Raw genomic sequence first — 13,509 nt, 5'->3', positions numbered from 1 at the left:
ATGCGGCCAGGAGCAGAGAGTCCCCGTGCCTTCAGGGCTCTGACAATCTAGTAGAAGAAGAAAAACACACACAACGGAATAAAAATGATAAATGTTAAGAAGAAAAACAAAAGGGCAGTGGGGAGTGGCTCCTCCAGCTAGGGTCCGAGTGCAGGAGAGTGCCGGCCAGGCCTGTGCCAGCCTGGTCGCGGTGGCAGCCAGCGCCCGCACCTGCCGCACACGCACCAATGTCACACACAGTGTCGGGGGACGAGGGGGATGAAGGAAGGCATCTGGACCTCAGAAGCACACAAGATAAGAATGCCCCGCCCCCACCCAATGTCTCCTCTCAGATTTGGAATGGGCCTAAGGGGTAAAGCAGCACGGCTCTAAATTGCTCGTTTTATACTAAAGAAACTGAGAGAAGACTAAGGAGGTCAAGTGACTGATATCAGATTTTGCAGGGAGTTGGTTGGTTGATCTGGGCACCATATTTTTTTCTTTTCTTCAAAACTTTTTCATTGTCATGTGCTTCTGCCAAAAGAAACCCTAAAGGAATTCTCTGAGTCATAAACAAGAGTCAATGATCAACAGTTACTCGACTGCCAAATTGTGATGTCTTTTCCTTCATAAATTAGCTTTCTCTTACTATCACAGTGAAATCCCAGCCTTTATCTCCACACTAGTTTATCACAGCCTTCCTCAGCAGCCGTCCAATCTGGCTGATTCCTGCAACATGTGTCCAAGCTTTCCTTTCCTCTCTGATTGAGATACAAACCCGACAGTCGTCCCTGCCACTTCGCGCTTTGACTTTCGCAGCTTCACTCTATCGCAGTTTTTTCAAATATATTGATTAAAAAGTTGATCAAGACAGTGAAAACAATACAGCGCGTGCTTGGTTGTGAGTCAATTATACAGCCCTGTATTACAACTAAAATTAAAATTACTGTACGTATGGACTGTGGGCCTATGTATTCGAGCACCCCAGGAATCCTTCAATGCCAGGTGCAACCGCTAGAGTCTGGACCAAATTAACCACGATAAACGAGGGACGACTGTGCCAGATTTCCTCCTGCAGCTAACTTCATGTGTCTTCTATTTTCTTACTCACGGCCTCACTCACTCACTCATTCACACACCATTTGACAAGTGCCAGGCACTGTTAGGTACCAAGTGTACAAAGACAAATAAGACACTGTCCCTGCCCTCAAAGAGCTCACAGTCTATGATCTGTCTCACAAACGGCTCATGATATCAGAGTAAGCCAGTGACTGAGAGATCCACAATGTACTGAAGACTGGAGGAATGCACCTCGTCCAGGCTGGGAACCAGGGAGGACTTCCTACAGGACATGATCCTAAACTAAGCCTTACTGGAGGAGCAGGAGGAGCCAGATAAAGGGGGAAAAGCACCCAGCCGGTGTGGCTTAGTACTTGAGCATCAACCCATGCACCAAGAGGTCGCCAGTTCGATCCCTGGTCAGGGCACATGCCCAGGTTGTGGGCCAAATCCTCAGTGCAAGGCATGTAGGAGGCAGCCAATAGATGTTCTCTCTCATCCATGTTTCTATCTCTCTCTCCCACTCCCTTCCTTGCTCTCTAAAATCAATAAAAATAAATAAATAAATAAATAAATAAATAAATAAATAAATAAATGGGAAAAAGCATTCCAAGCAGAGGGTTCAGTGTGAGTCAAGGCATAAAGAACAGAAGCAGCGTGTTTTGTGTAATTTGGTGCTGCAGAGGGTAGAGGAGAAGCGGGAGCGTCCCTCTGGGAGTGAGATCACACAGCCCCAGTCTAGCAAGCTCTGAAACTGCTTTACCGACAACATGGAGCTAATGAAGGGTTTTAAGCTGGAGTGTGAAACTGTGAGATTTGTGGTTTAGACATTGTGAGTGGTAACAGATTTGCAAGGACACGGAGAAGCAGGGAGACCCGTCGGTAGGTTTTCCAGTGGTTCAGATGAAGAGCCTTACACTGAGCAATGGAAGGAAGATCAGAGCGGGGGTTGGAGTCAAGAAAATGTAGGACATAGAACTGGCATGACAGGAGGAAGGGAGAAAGAGCACTCTAGGCTGACTGGTGGGATGCCAGTGTCAACAGCAGGAGACCAGAGATGCAACGCTAAAAGTGGACCCTAATGCACACGGTGGACTTTGGGTGACAATGCTGTGTCCATGTAAGTGCATGGACTGTAACAGACATACCCCTCTGCTGCAGAATACTGATAGTGGGTGAGGCTGTGCGTGTGTGTGGTTGGGTGGGAACTCTATACTTCTAGCTCAATTTTGCTGTGAACCTAAAGCTGCTCTAAAAAATAGTCTATTAAAAAAGTAAAGAGGCCCTGGCCAGTTTGGCTCCGCGGTTAAAGCGTCCACCTGTGGTCCGGAGAGACCCGGGTTCGGTTCCCGCTAAGGGCATGTACTTCGGTTGCAGTTTGTCCCCGGCCCTGGTTGGTCGTGCGGGTGGCAGCCACTCGATGTGTCCCTTCACGTCGATGTTTCTCTCTCTCTCTCCCTTCCTCTCTCTCCCTCCCACTCTATCTGTACAAAAAATGGAAAAATATCCTCGGGTGAGGATAAAAAAAAAAAAAAAAGTAAAGAGACCAGAGATGTCTGGGAAGATGCTGAGTTCTGTTTAAGACGCACTGAGCTCTTGCCTGTGGGAGACCCACGAGGATATGTCCACAACCCACATTTGGGTATATGATAAGACTCAAGTAGACATCTGAGACAAAGTGACAGATATGGAAGTCCAAAGTCACAGATACAATGCTCCTATTATCTCATTTTTCTTGAAGGAGGCAAAATTTGTGAAACAGAAAAGGAGGGACTGCATTTCAGGCAAGGAAAGGAACAGAGTACAGGCGTGGGCCCCCGTGCGTGCCTCGGGGCGGCCAGGAGGGCCAGGGTCCGGGTCAGCCCTGAGAGCGCTGTGGGATTCAGCGCCCCCTGCAAGCAGAACCCTTACAGATCGTAGTTTTTCCTCCCTGTCTTGGAGTGCAGGTGTGCTCACACCCTGGCTCTATTACTGCTGTTGCACAAACCAGATGCTTACCATGTTCCTTTAGCTAGGCATCCCACACACCTGCTAAAATGTGCCATTTGTCCTCGAGGGGGAAACGAATGTGACCCAAGCGTGTTCCTAGGCGTCCCTGGTAAACTGAAATCTGAACACCCCAAGCAAGTTTTAACCGAGGCTGTGTGTCGAATGATCTGTGGCACTAACCACTCTCTGCCAACCACCGGCCGCAGGCATCTTTCCAGCAACGCTTCTGGACCTTACTTACCCTGTTTGTTTTTTTCTTCACAGCACTACTCTCACCTGACATTATATTATGTATCCATTTAGTTTTTTATTAGTTATCTGTCTCCCCAACTAGATCATAAACGTCTTGAACAAAAGACTGAATCTGGCTCACTGTTGTGCTCCCAAGACTGAGCATGGTGTCTGGAATGAAGCAGGCACTCAATAAACTTACTGTTGAATCAATCTTATTTTACCTGCTACTGCCTGATGCTTTACAGGAAATATCCCTCAGCTTTGAAGGTGATTATTCCTTTACCTTTCAAATATAAACAAAAACCAAACACCAAACTAAAATATATAAAACTGTGTAGTATAAATACAATCTACCTACCTTAGCATAGTCTAATCTTCCTTTTTCTTGAGCCTAAAATAGAAAAGGGAAAATTTAATTCATTAGTTCTTTAAAAATTATTTAGTGCTTCCATAACTTTTTTTTATTAAAATTTTTTTCTTTATTGATTTTAGAGAGCGATAGAAACATCAATGAGAGAGAACATCGATTGGTTGCCTCCTGCATGCCCACCACTGAGGATCAGGCCCTCAACCTGGCATGTGTCCTGACTGGGAATCAAACTGGCGACCTCTTGGTGCATGGGTCAGTGCTCAACCACTGAGCCACACCAGCCAGGCAGTGCTTCCATAACTTTTCTTCTCAAAGAATAAAAGTCAGCTCCCTCCTATTTATTTATTTATTTATTTATCCTCACCCGAGGACATTTTTCCACTTTTTGTTCAGATAGAGTGGGAGGGAGAGAGAGGAAGAGAGAGAGAGAGAAACATCGATGTGAAGGGACACATCGAGTGGCTGCCACCCGCACAACCAACCAGGGCCGGGGACAAACTGCAACCGAGGTACGTGCCCTTAGCGGGAACCGAACCCGGGTCTCTCTGTTACGCAGGCCGACACTCCAACCGCTGAGCCAAACTGGCCAGGGCCCTCCTTTCTATATATCTCTACATATCTCCACAATGAACTATAGAGATATATAGTATATATGTATATATTTGAGTATATAGTCTATATATAAAACATTCAAACATATTGAAAAGTTCAAAGAAGAGCACATTGAGCACATCATGTGCTCTATCTAGATTTGACAGTAACGTCATGACCCTTAACCCTTCCGTGCTTTAGCACACATCTTGTAAGCATAGATCTCATACACAACCACGTGACTACTATCAAAGTAAAAAAATGAACAATAATGCCGTGTCATCTAACATAAAATGCATATTCAAATTTCTCCAATTGTTTCTAGAATATCTTTTATAGCTTTTTTTCCTACCCAAACCAGAATTAATCAAGGTTCACACATGGCATTTGTTTCTTTTTTATTTTTTAAAATGTTTTTATTAATTTTTTTTACAGAGAGAGGAAGAGAGAGAAACGTTGATTGGCTGCCTCCTGCATGCCCCCTTCTGGGGATCAAGCCCACAACCCGGGCATGTGCCCTGACTGGGAATTGAACCGGGACCTCTCGTTCATGGGCCGATGCTCAGTCCACTGAGCCACACCAGCTGGGTAAAACTTTTTTTAAAAAATATGTTTTCATTGATTTTTTTTGAGAGAGAGAAAGAGATAGAAACTTGATATGAGAGAAAAGCATCAATAGGCTGCCTACTTCACATTTGTTTATTTTACTAAACTTCATTTTTGTTGTTGACACTATTACAGATGTCCCTATTTTCTACCCCTTTGACCACCTCCACCCAGCTCCCACCCCCCTTCCCTCTGGCCATCAACTCGCTGTTGTCCTGCGTCTATAGGCTACGCACACATGTTCTTTAGCTAATCTCTTCACCTTCCTTCATCCAGTCCCCCCATCCCCTCCCCTCTGGCGGCTGTCAGTCTGATCCATGTATCCATGCCTCTGGTTCTGTTTTGTTTGTCAGTTTATTTTGTTCGTTAAATTCCACATATAAGTGAGATCGTATGGTACTTGTCTTTCTTTGACTGGCTTATTTCACTTAGCACAATAGTCTCCAAGTCCATCCATACTGTTGCAAAAGGTAAGAGATTCTTCTTTTTTACAGTTGTGTAGTATTCCACTGTGTAAATGCACCACAGCTTTTTTATCCATCCATCTACTGATGGGCACTTGGGCTGTTTCCAGATCTTGGCTATTGTAACTAATGCTACTATGAACACAGGGGTACAGATACTCTTTCTAATTGGTGTTTCAGTGTTCTTAGGATATATTCCCAAAAGTGGGATCACTGGGTCAAAAGGCAGTTCCATTTTTAACTTTTTGAGGAAGCTGTATACAGTTTTCCACAGTGGCTGCACCAGTCTGCATTTCACCAGCGTTGTACTAGAGTCTCCTTTTCTCCACATCCTCGCCAGCACTTGCTGTGTTTTGATTTATTGATACTAGCCATTCTGGCAGGTGTGAGGTGATATCTCAATGTGGTTTTAATTTGCCTCTCTGTGATGATTAGTGATGTTGACAATTTTTTTTTCATGTGTCTGTTGGCCATCCGTATGTCCTCATTGGAGAAGTGTCTATTCATGTCCTTTGCCCACTTTTTAATTGGACTGTTTTTCTTCCTGATGTTAAACTATATAAGTTTTTTTATATTTTGGAAATTAATCCCTTATCAGATGAATCATTGGCAAATATGTTCTCTCATATAGTGGGGTCCCTTTACATTTTATTGATGGTTTCTTTTGCTGTGCAGAAGCGTTTTAGTTTGATGTAGTCCCACTTGTTTATTTTTTCTTTTGTTTCCCTTGTACTAGGAGATAAATCAGCAAAAATAATGCTATGAGAGATGTCTGAGATTTTACTGCCTATGTTTTCTTCTAGGGGTTTTATGGTTTTGTGACTTATATTTAAGTCTTTAATCCATTTTGAGTTTATTCTTGTATATGGTGTAAGTTGGTGGTCTAGCTTTTTTTTTGCATGTGTCTGTCCAATTTTCCCAGTACCATTTTTGGAAAGACTGTCTTTACTCTATTGTATGTTCTTGCCTCCTTTGTCAAAAATTAATTGACCATAAAGATGTGGGTTGATTTCTGGGCTCTCTGTTCTGTTCCATTGATCTATATACCTGTTCTTATGCCAGTTTCAGGCTGTTTTGATTACTATGGACTTGTAGTATAGTTTGATATCAGGTATTGTGATTGCACCAACTTTGTTCTTCTTTCTCAAGATTGCTGAGGCTATTCAGGTTCTTTTTTGGTTCTATATACATTTTTGGAATATTTGGTCTAGATCTGTGAAAAATGCCATTGGTATTTTTATAGGGATTGTATTGATTCTGTTGATTGCTTTGGGTAGTACAGACATTTTAATGATGTTAATTCTTTCAATCCATGAGCACGCTATATGCTTCACTTATTTGTATCATTCTCATTTTCTTTCTTCAATATCCTATAGTTTTCCGAGTACAGGTCTTTTACCTCCTTGGTTAAATTTATTCCAAGGTACCTTAGTTTATTTTTTGTTGCATGCATTTGTTTTTCATTTCTCCATTAAATCTAGACTAGTTCCTCCTCATTTTTCATGAAAAAATATAAAACATTACTTTTTTCATAAAAATCACTGTCTTATAAAATGTCTCTTTTTGGGTATTTGTCATATTACTTTTTTATTGTGTCATTTTACTTGTCCCTATTTTTATTTCTTTTTCCCAAATCCTCACCCAAGGACATTTTTCCATCTATTTTCATATACACAGTGGGAAGGAGAAAGGAGGAGAGAGAGAGAGACAGACAGACACACATTGACTGGCCGCCTCCCGCATAACCCTGACCAGGGCTGGGGACCGAACCGCAACAAAGGTATGTGGCCTTGTCCAGAATCAAACTTGCAACTCTTCGGTCCACGGGTCGATGCTCAAACCACTGAGCCAAACATGCTAGGGCCAACTTGTCCCTATTTTGCTTGCACTCTGAAAGCCGGGTCTGAGGAAGCTTGCTTAGGTTTAGGTTAAACATTATTGGCAAGAACACTTTATGGGGAACATTATGTACTTCACATTGAATCAATTCAGAAGGCACAAAATGTCATGCTGTCCCACTCTTAGTAATGCTATAAATTTCATCACTGGGTTAAAGTGACGACTATCAGATTGTTCTACTGGAATGACATATTTTCTCCTGTATACTCAGTAAGTAATCTGTGGGGTCAGTTTTTTTGTTTTTTACTTCCCTTGGCATGATTTTTATTATGTTGTATTATGTCAAAAGACACTCACATCCACTCCTTACCCCCACCAGGAATGAGGATAGGAAGAAAAAGTGGAGGTGAAGATGTCCCATATAGGTAAACTTTTTTTTTTTTTAATCCTCACCCAAGGACATTTTTCCAGTTTCTGTTCAGATAGAGTGGGAGGGAGAGAGAGGAAGAGAGAGAGAGAGAAACACTGATGTGAAAGGGACACATCGATTGGCTGCCACCCGCATGACCAACCAGGGCCGGGAACAAACTGCAACCAAGGTATGTGCCCTTAGCGGGAACCAAACCCAGGTCTCTCCGGACCCCCGGCCGATGCTCTAACCGCTGAGCCAAACCGGCCAGGGCTGAAGTAAACTTTTTTTTTTTTTTTTATCCTCACCCGAGGACATTTTTCCATTTTTTGTACAGATAGAGTGGGAGGGAGAGAGAGAGAGAGAAACATCGACGTGAAAGGGACACATCGAGTGGCTGCCACCCGCACGACCAACCAGGGCCGGGGACAAACTGCAACCGAAGTACGTGCCCTTAGCGGAAACCGAACCCGGGTCTCTCCAGACCGCAGGCCGATGCTCTAACCGCTGAGCCAAACTGGCCAGGGCTGAAGTAAACTTTTAATTAAAAATATTTTTACACCCAGCCGGTGTGGCTCAGTGGTTGAGCGTCAACCCATGCACCAAGAGGCTGCTGGTTCAATTCCCAGACAGGGCACATGCCCAGGTTGTGGGCCCGATCCCCAGTGGGGGGCATGCAGGAGACTTTTAATTAAAAGTTTGATTCCTGGTCAAGAGCACATACCTGGGTTGCAGGGGACAAGAGCACAACCAGGGCCGGGGTCAAACTGCAACCGAGGTATGTGCCCTTAGCGGGAACCGAACCCAGGCCTCTCTGTACCGCAGGCCGACGCTCCAACCGCTGAGCCAAACCGGCCAGGGCGAGAATTTAGGGTTTTCAATCTGCTCTTTGAAGACTTTGGGGGGATTTAGGATTCTCAGTGAACTAAGAAGAGTTTGAACTTAGTGCTGAGCTGTATTATACCAACAGGAATATGAGTCAATTCTTACAGAAATGTGAAAATCAAGATTGTTCTCCTCTCAGATATTTTATATTTACTTGCTCTGTCTATGTACGAAAACGCAGCAGTTTACCTGTGCTGACCATCCCTCGCCCCCTGTGGCCCTGCGGAGTGGCAGGAGCCTCAAGCACATCTGCGTAGGGCACTCGCGCCCGGCCACTCACTCAGAGGCTGTGCAAATGTGAACTGACCTTGATCCTATGAATAATCCATGGCTTGTGACCAAACTTTCAGCAGCAGCATTTCATAATATGCTTAGTCTTTAAGTTCTCAAACTCTTAGCTGTCTCTTGTATTCATTTTAGGTTAAGAGATATGACATTGAGCTGATCCTGTGGTTACAGGTTTTCCACCTTTTCCATGGTTCATCCTTTTTCTTGTCTCTTGCTGATCAGTATGGATTGCCCAGGCACTGCATGTTTTAAATGATGCAGAATCGTTCCTGCTCTCAGAAAACTCACTCCTGAAAACATCTGCTATCTCCTCACTACAGCTCCTCATCATTCTGGGTCTTTCAACATTCTCATCTTTCCGTGTTTAACACAGAAGACGTAAAAAGGGTTGAAAACGGTATTTGTTGAAAATTAAGAAGTTTAGGAGCTTTTTTTGTGTTTTGAGATTGCAAGGCAAAGTGTGGAGGAACTACATAATTGACAATGACTTAGGGTGGATGCTGCCTTCAGGAGGCATTGAGCCATGAAAACGGAAGTCGACAGTGTTTCTTCAGGTAGTAAGAGTGAACATAATGCTGCTTATAAATAAGGACATCTAGAGCAGTCCTACTATAAAACCACTTTTTCTGTCACATACTTCGCTTATAAACTAATCATCTCAGAGAATGCTATTAGTCTGAAGTGTTTGTGCTTAATCAGTCATAAGCTCTTTTCAAACACTCTCATTTTATTTTATATTCCTAGCTCAGCCACCACCCTTCCACCCTTTGCTGGGGAGGATGACAGAGAAATACCATGCGTATAATCCACGTGTGTTCCGGATCAGCCCTTAAATGTTTTGAAAGTTGAGAGGTTAGGAGGCTCCACAGAAACAGCAGCACGGTGGCCATGGCACGGTGACCACAGCACGGTGGCCACAGCACGGTGGCCACAGCACGGTGACCACAGCACGGTGGCCACAGCACGGTGGCCACAGCACGGTGACCACAGCCAGCGCAGCCTGAACAGACTGAAACCCGGGTGGGCAGCTCCCCGGGGTGCCCTTTCATGTCATAACCACACTAACTCTGTGGAACCATTTCATCCTTAGCTGCTTTAGCTTATGCATAAAAGAACCATTTATTTTATAAAACAAATATCGTAAGTATTTAAGTCTGAAGTACATATTCTGATATAAAATTTTTTCACCAAAAGCTTTTAGAATAAAAATACAGCAAATAAGAAACAGATGCAAATGATGATTTAATCCCCGACATAAATAATATTTCTCATTAAACACTACCTATTCCATATTATTGTGTAAAACTGTTCATTTGGGAGGGGCCACAGTTTCTATTTCACCTGATGGATGCCAGCCACGAAATAATTGCCCATTGTACAGTTATTAGGCTTAAGTACCAGAGACACAGCTGTGAAAAGACCAGGTCACGATCTCTGCCTTCCTGGAGCTTGTACTTTAGGGGTTGCGCTGTCTTGTATTAGACAGGCTTCACATACAACCTCCTTTAGAACTAAGGCTCCATGAGAGTAGGGAGATTTCCCTCCTGCTCACAACTGTATTCCATGTCTAGATCAGTGCTAGCATATAGTAGATGGTCCATAATATCTGGTGAATGAATGGATGGATGCTTTTTCTTTATGTGTTGGTTATGTGCACTGTCTATTCAGAAAACGTACAAAGCGGGGTTCACTTCACTCACTCCTAGTTCTGGGAAAGCTGGGTGTTTAGGTTCAAAGCCAGTATGTAGCAGATGTGGAGACATTAGATGTGTCTTACAAATAATGTTTACCCTTACTGAACAGCACCATATTTTCACTTCATTACCCAGCTTCTATTTATAAGTAGACTAAGGAAGGGAACCCATAGAAAAGAATGCATGAAAAGCCAGCCACAGAAGGGTGGGACAGACGAACGAGCCTGCAGGAGCCTCCTCACAGAGGCACTGGTTTAGTGTAATTAAAGCAGTACGTTCAAGTGAACAGAACCCGGAGTGCAAGTCAGGCGACCTCAGGAGATTTCAAGATGCACACCCCAAAGCCTCTGGTGTTGAGTAGGTCTTATCTACAGAGAGCAAGTGGCCTACGAGCTTAACTGTGACCACTCCAGAAGGATGGATACGCTGGGAGGCAGAAAATATGGTTTCTAGTCCATTATAGGGTAATACCTTAAATAAATTAAAAAACTTATTTGGGCCTTGTTTTCTTATTTTATTTATTGTTTCCCATCATCATTTATCCCCTCTCTGGGGCCTGTATTTTCTTATCTATAAAATAAGAGTACTGGACCAGAGCAGACCAGCTGTTCCCAAATGCTGGGCTCTCACAAACACCGGGCGGGCTGTATCAGAATCTCTTGGGCAGCTGGTCAAGCACACAGATCCTCTGAGCCTGGCCCTGAGATTCTGATTCATCTGAGGACTGCTGGTCTAGCCCACGTCTAATGTCCTTTCTGCCTTTCCCTTCTGTATGCACCCGTGTTTACTTCAAAGGTTAAAGGAGAACAACTTTATAAACTCAAGTCTCAAGAAAGTGGAGTGCTGTAACTTCCTCCTTTTTCTGACACCTGCCACTTATCATGGGTATTTCTAGCAGAGCAAGATTTTATTAAAAATAACTTTCTCACTGGGGCCCAAAATAGGCCGATGTAAAAGAAATGCAGACTGTATTTCAGCAGCTGGCAGTGCCAAACCTGTTTCTGCCACCCTGTTCGTTTCCAGAAGCCACCGAGAATTCTACACACCGCAATTCCCGAAGGGCTTCATTACTAGGGTCTCTAAAAGGGACTCACTAATCTTTCTGCTTCCTGTAGGTGTGCTTCTTGTCAGTCCAGGTCATGAGAAAAGAAGAATTTTTTCCAGTCTTTAGCAGTTCGCAGAGAATATATGGTTTGAACCTTGTTTTATCTTAAAAACATGAAATAGGGGGGATCTGAGACGGCAGCAGAGTAGCAAGAAGCTACACTCACCTCCTCCTAAAACCAAACTGGAATTACAACTAAAATACAAAAAAATCAACCTGAATAATCAACAGAAGACTAGCTGAAGAGAAGTTAATAACCAAGGATTTACAGAAGAAGCCACATCGTGGAGAGGGCTGCCCCCAACCCCCCATGGGCAGCAGTTGAGATTCTGGAGGGATAGCTCAGCTGCCGAAATTTCCCCCCCGAGAAGAGCAGGGTCTCAACCCTAAGCCGGGCTCCCCAGCCCAGAGCACCAGAGCTGGGAAGAGGCAGCTACATAATATCTGTAAAAATCCATGGGGATTCTGTCCACCAGGGAGGGACAGAGTCTGCCAGAGACACAGGGGCCCTCTTAAAGGGCCAATGCACAAAATCTCATTCCCAGCCACTGGGCCTGGCTCTGGGGGAGGAAGGGTGGAGCAGGCCAGAGTTGTGGGAGGAAAGACTGGGGTTTGTGGATCTGGAGAGAGCTGAAGGGCCAGCCACCAGGATCCCTGCACAGAGTTCCTCTCTCACACTGCAGATGCCATGTTTCCTGGGTGGAGCACTCCTCAGTGGATGAGTGGATAAAAAACCTGTAGTACATTTACACAACAGAATACTACCTGGCCATAAAAAAATAAGAAAATCTTACCTTTGTGATAGCATGTATGGACCTGGAGAGTATTATGCTAAGTGAAATAAGCTAGTCAGAGAAAGACAAGTATCATATGATTTCACTTACATGTGGAATCTAATGAACAAAATAAATTAACAATCAAAATAGAAATAAACTCAAAGATACAGAGGAAAGACTGACAGCTGTCAGAGGGGAGTGGGGTTGGATGCAAAAGGTGAAGGGATTAAGCAAAAACAACAACAAAAAACCAACCCAAACAGAAACAAAACCCAAAACCAAAACCAACCAAACAAAAACTCATAGACACAGACAATAGTATGGTGATTACCAGAGGGGAAGGGGGGTGCCCGGTGGGGGTGGGGGAGACAGAAGAGGATAAAGGGGGATAAATGACTTTGGGTGGTGGACCCACAATAAAATATACAGATGATGTATTACAGAACTGTACACCTGAAACCTATGTAATTTTATTAACCAATGTCACTCCAATAAATTAAAAAACAAAACAAAATTATGTGAAATAGACAAGATAGTGTGCCGGTGCTCATGACTATGGAGGCCTCCTCAGACAGCCACGGTGAGCACTGTAAAACAATATTCTGCACAAAAGCAAAAAGAAGCCAGCACTCTGAGAGGATGCACAGAGGGATTAATTCCAAAGGTTTATATACCAGTCTCTGCAGAACAAAGCCAGATAGATTCCCTGTTGGTAAGTAATAGATGTACAATGCGGTCTTTTATTTTAAGAAGCAAATGCTTTTTTTATAAGTCAGGTAACAAAGAAGGATTGGATGACATAAATGAACTGTTTCCAATTTCCAACTACCGTTATCTGGACTTGAAAGCTAGGTATTGGGAAACCTTTTTCTAAAAGCAGAAAACTAATATTCCACAGCACGGAGTCCAGAAATTGCTACAGACTGATCATCTCTATATATCATGTTATTCTTCCCCCATGCTATCAGCTACATTTTGGAATAACAGTATTTTTTTAAAAAGAGACTCTTTTCTTAAATCTTCAGAGAAAACTACCCTTCTCTCAAAATTAAAAAAAAAATCTTTTTAAATACAGTAAAACCTTATTATAACAAACTAATTCAGGCAAGGGGGTGTCCATTAAAGCCAAAAGTCTGTAATATAATAAAGGTTTTCTGAATGCATATGTTAAAAATCTGACAAATTAGCCCTGGCCGGTTTGGCTCAGTGGTTAGAGCGTCG

General features: G+C 43.4%; 1 protein-coding gene across 1 annotated transcript in view; it reads right to left on the bottom strand.

Moving 5' to 3' along the window:
- The window catches only part of PDSS2 (decaprenyl diphosphate synthase subunit 2), a 261,210-nt gene that overhangs the window by 19,792 nt on the left and 227,909 nt on the right, over positions 1–13,509 (bottom strand). Inside the window, exon 7 of the mRNA XM_036249222.1 lies at positions 3,620–3,652. Coding sequence (XP_036105115.1) covers positions 3,620–3,652 — 33 coding nt within the window. The remainder of the gene's footprint in view (positions 1–3,619; positions 3,653–13,509) is intronic.

This window comes from Molossus molossus, unplaced genomic scaffold, assembly GCF_014108415.1.
Source record: "Molossus molossus isolate mMolMol1 unplaced genomic scaffold, mMolMol1.p scaffold_m16_p_8, whole genome shotgun sequence".
Lineage (NCBI taxonomy): Eukaryota > Metazoa > Chordata > Mammalia > Chiroptera > Molossidae > Molossus > Molossus molossus.
Note: the sequence above shows the minus strand (reverse complement) of the source record. Positions and strands in the feature narration are given on the sequence as shown.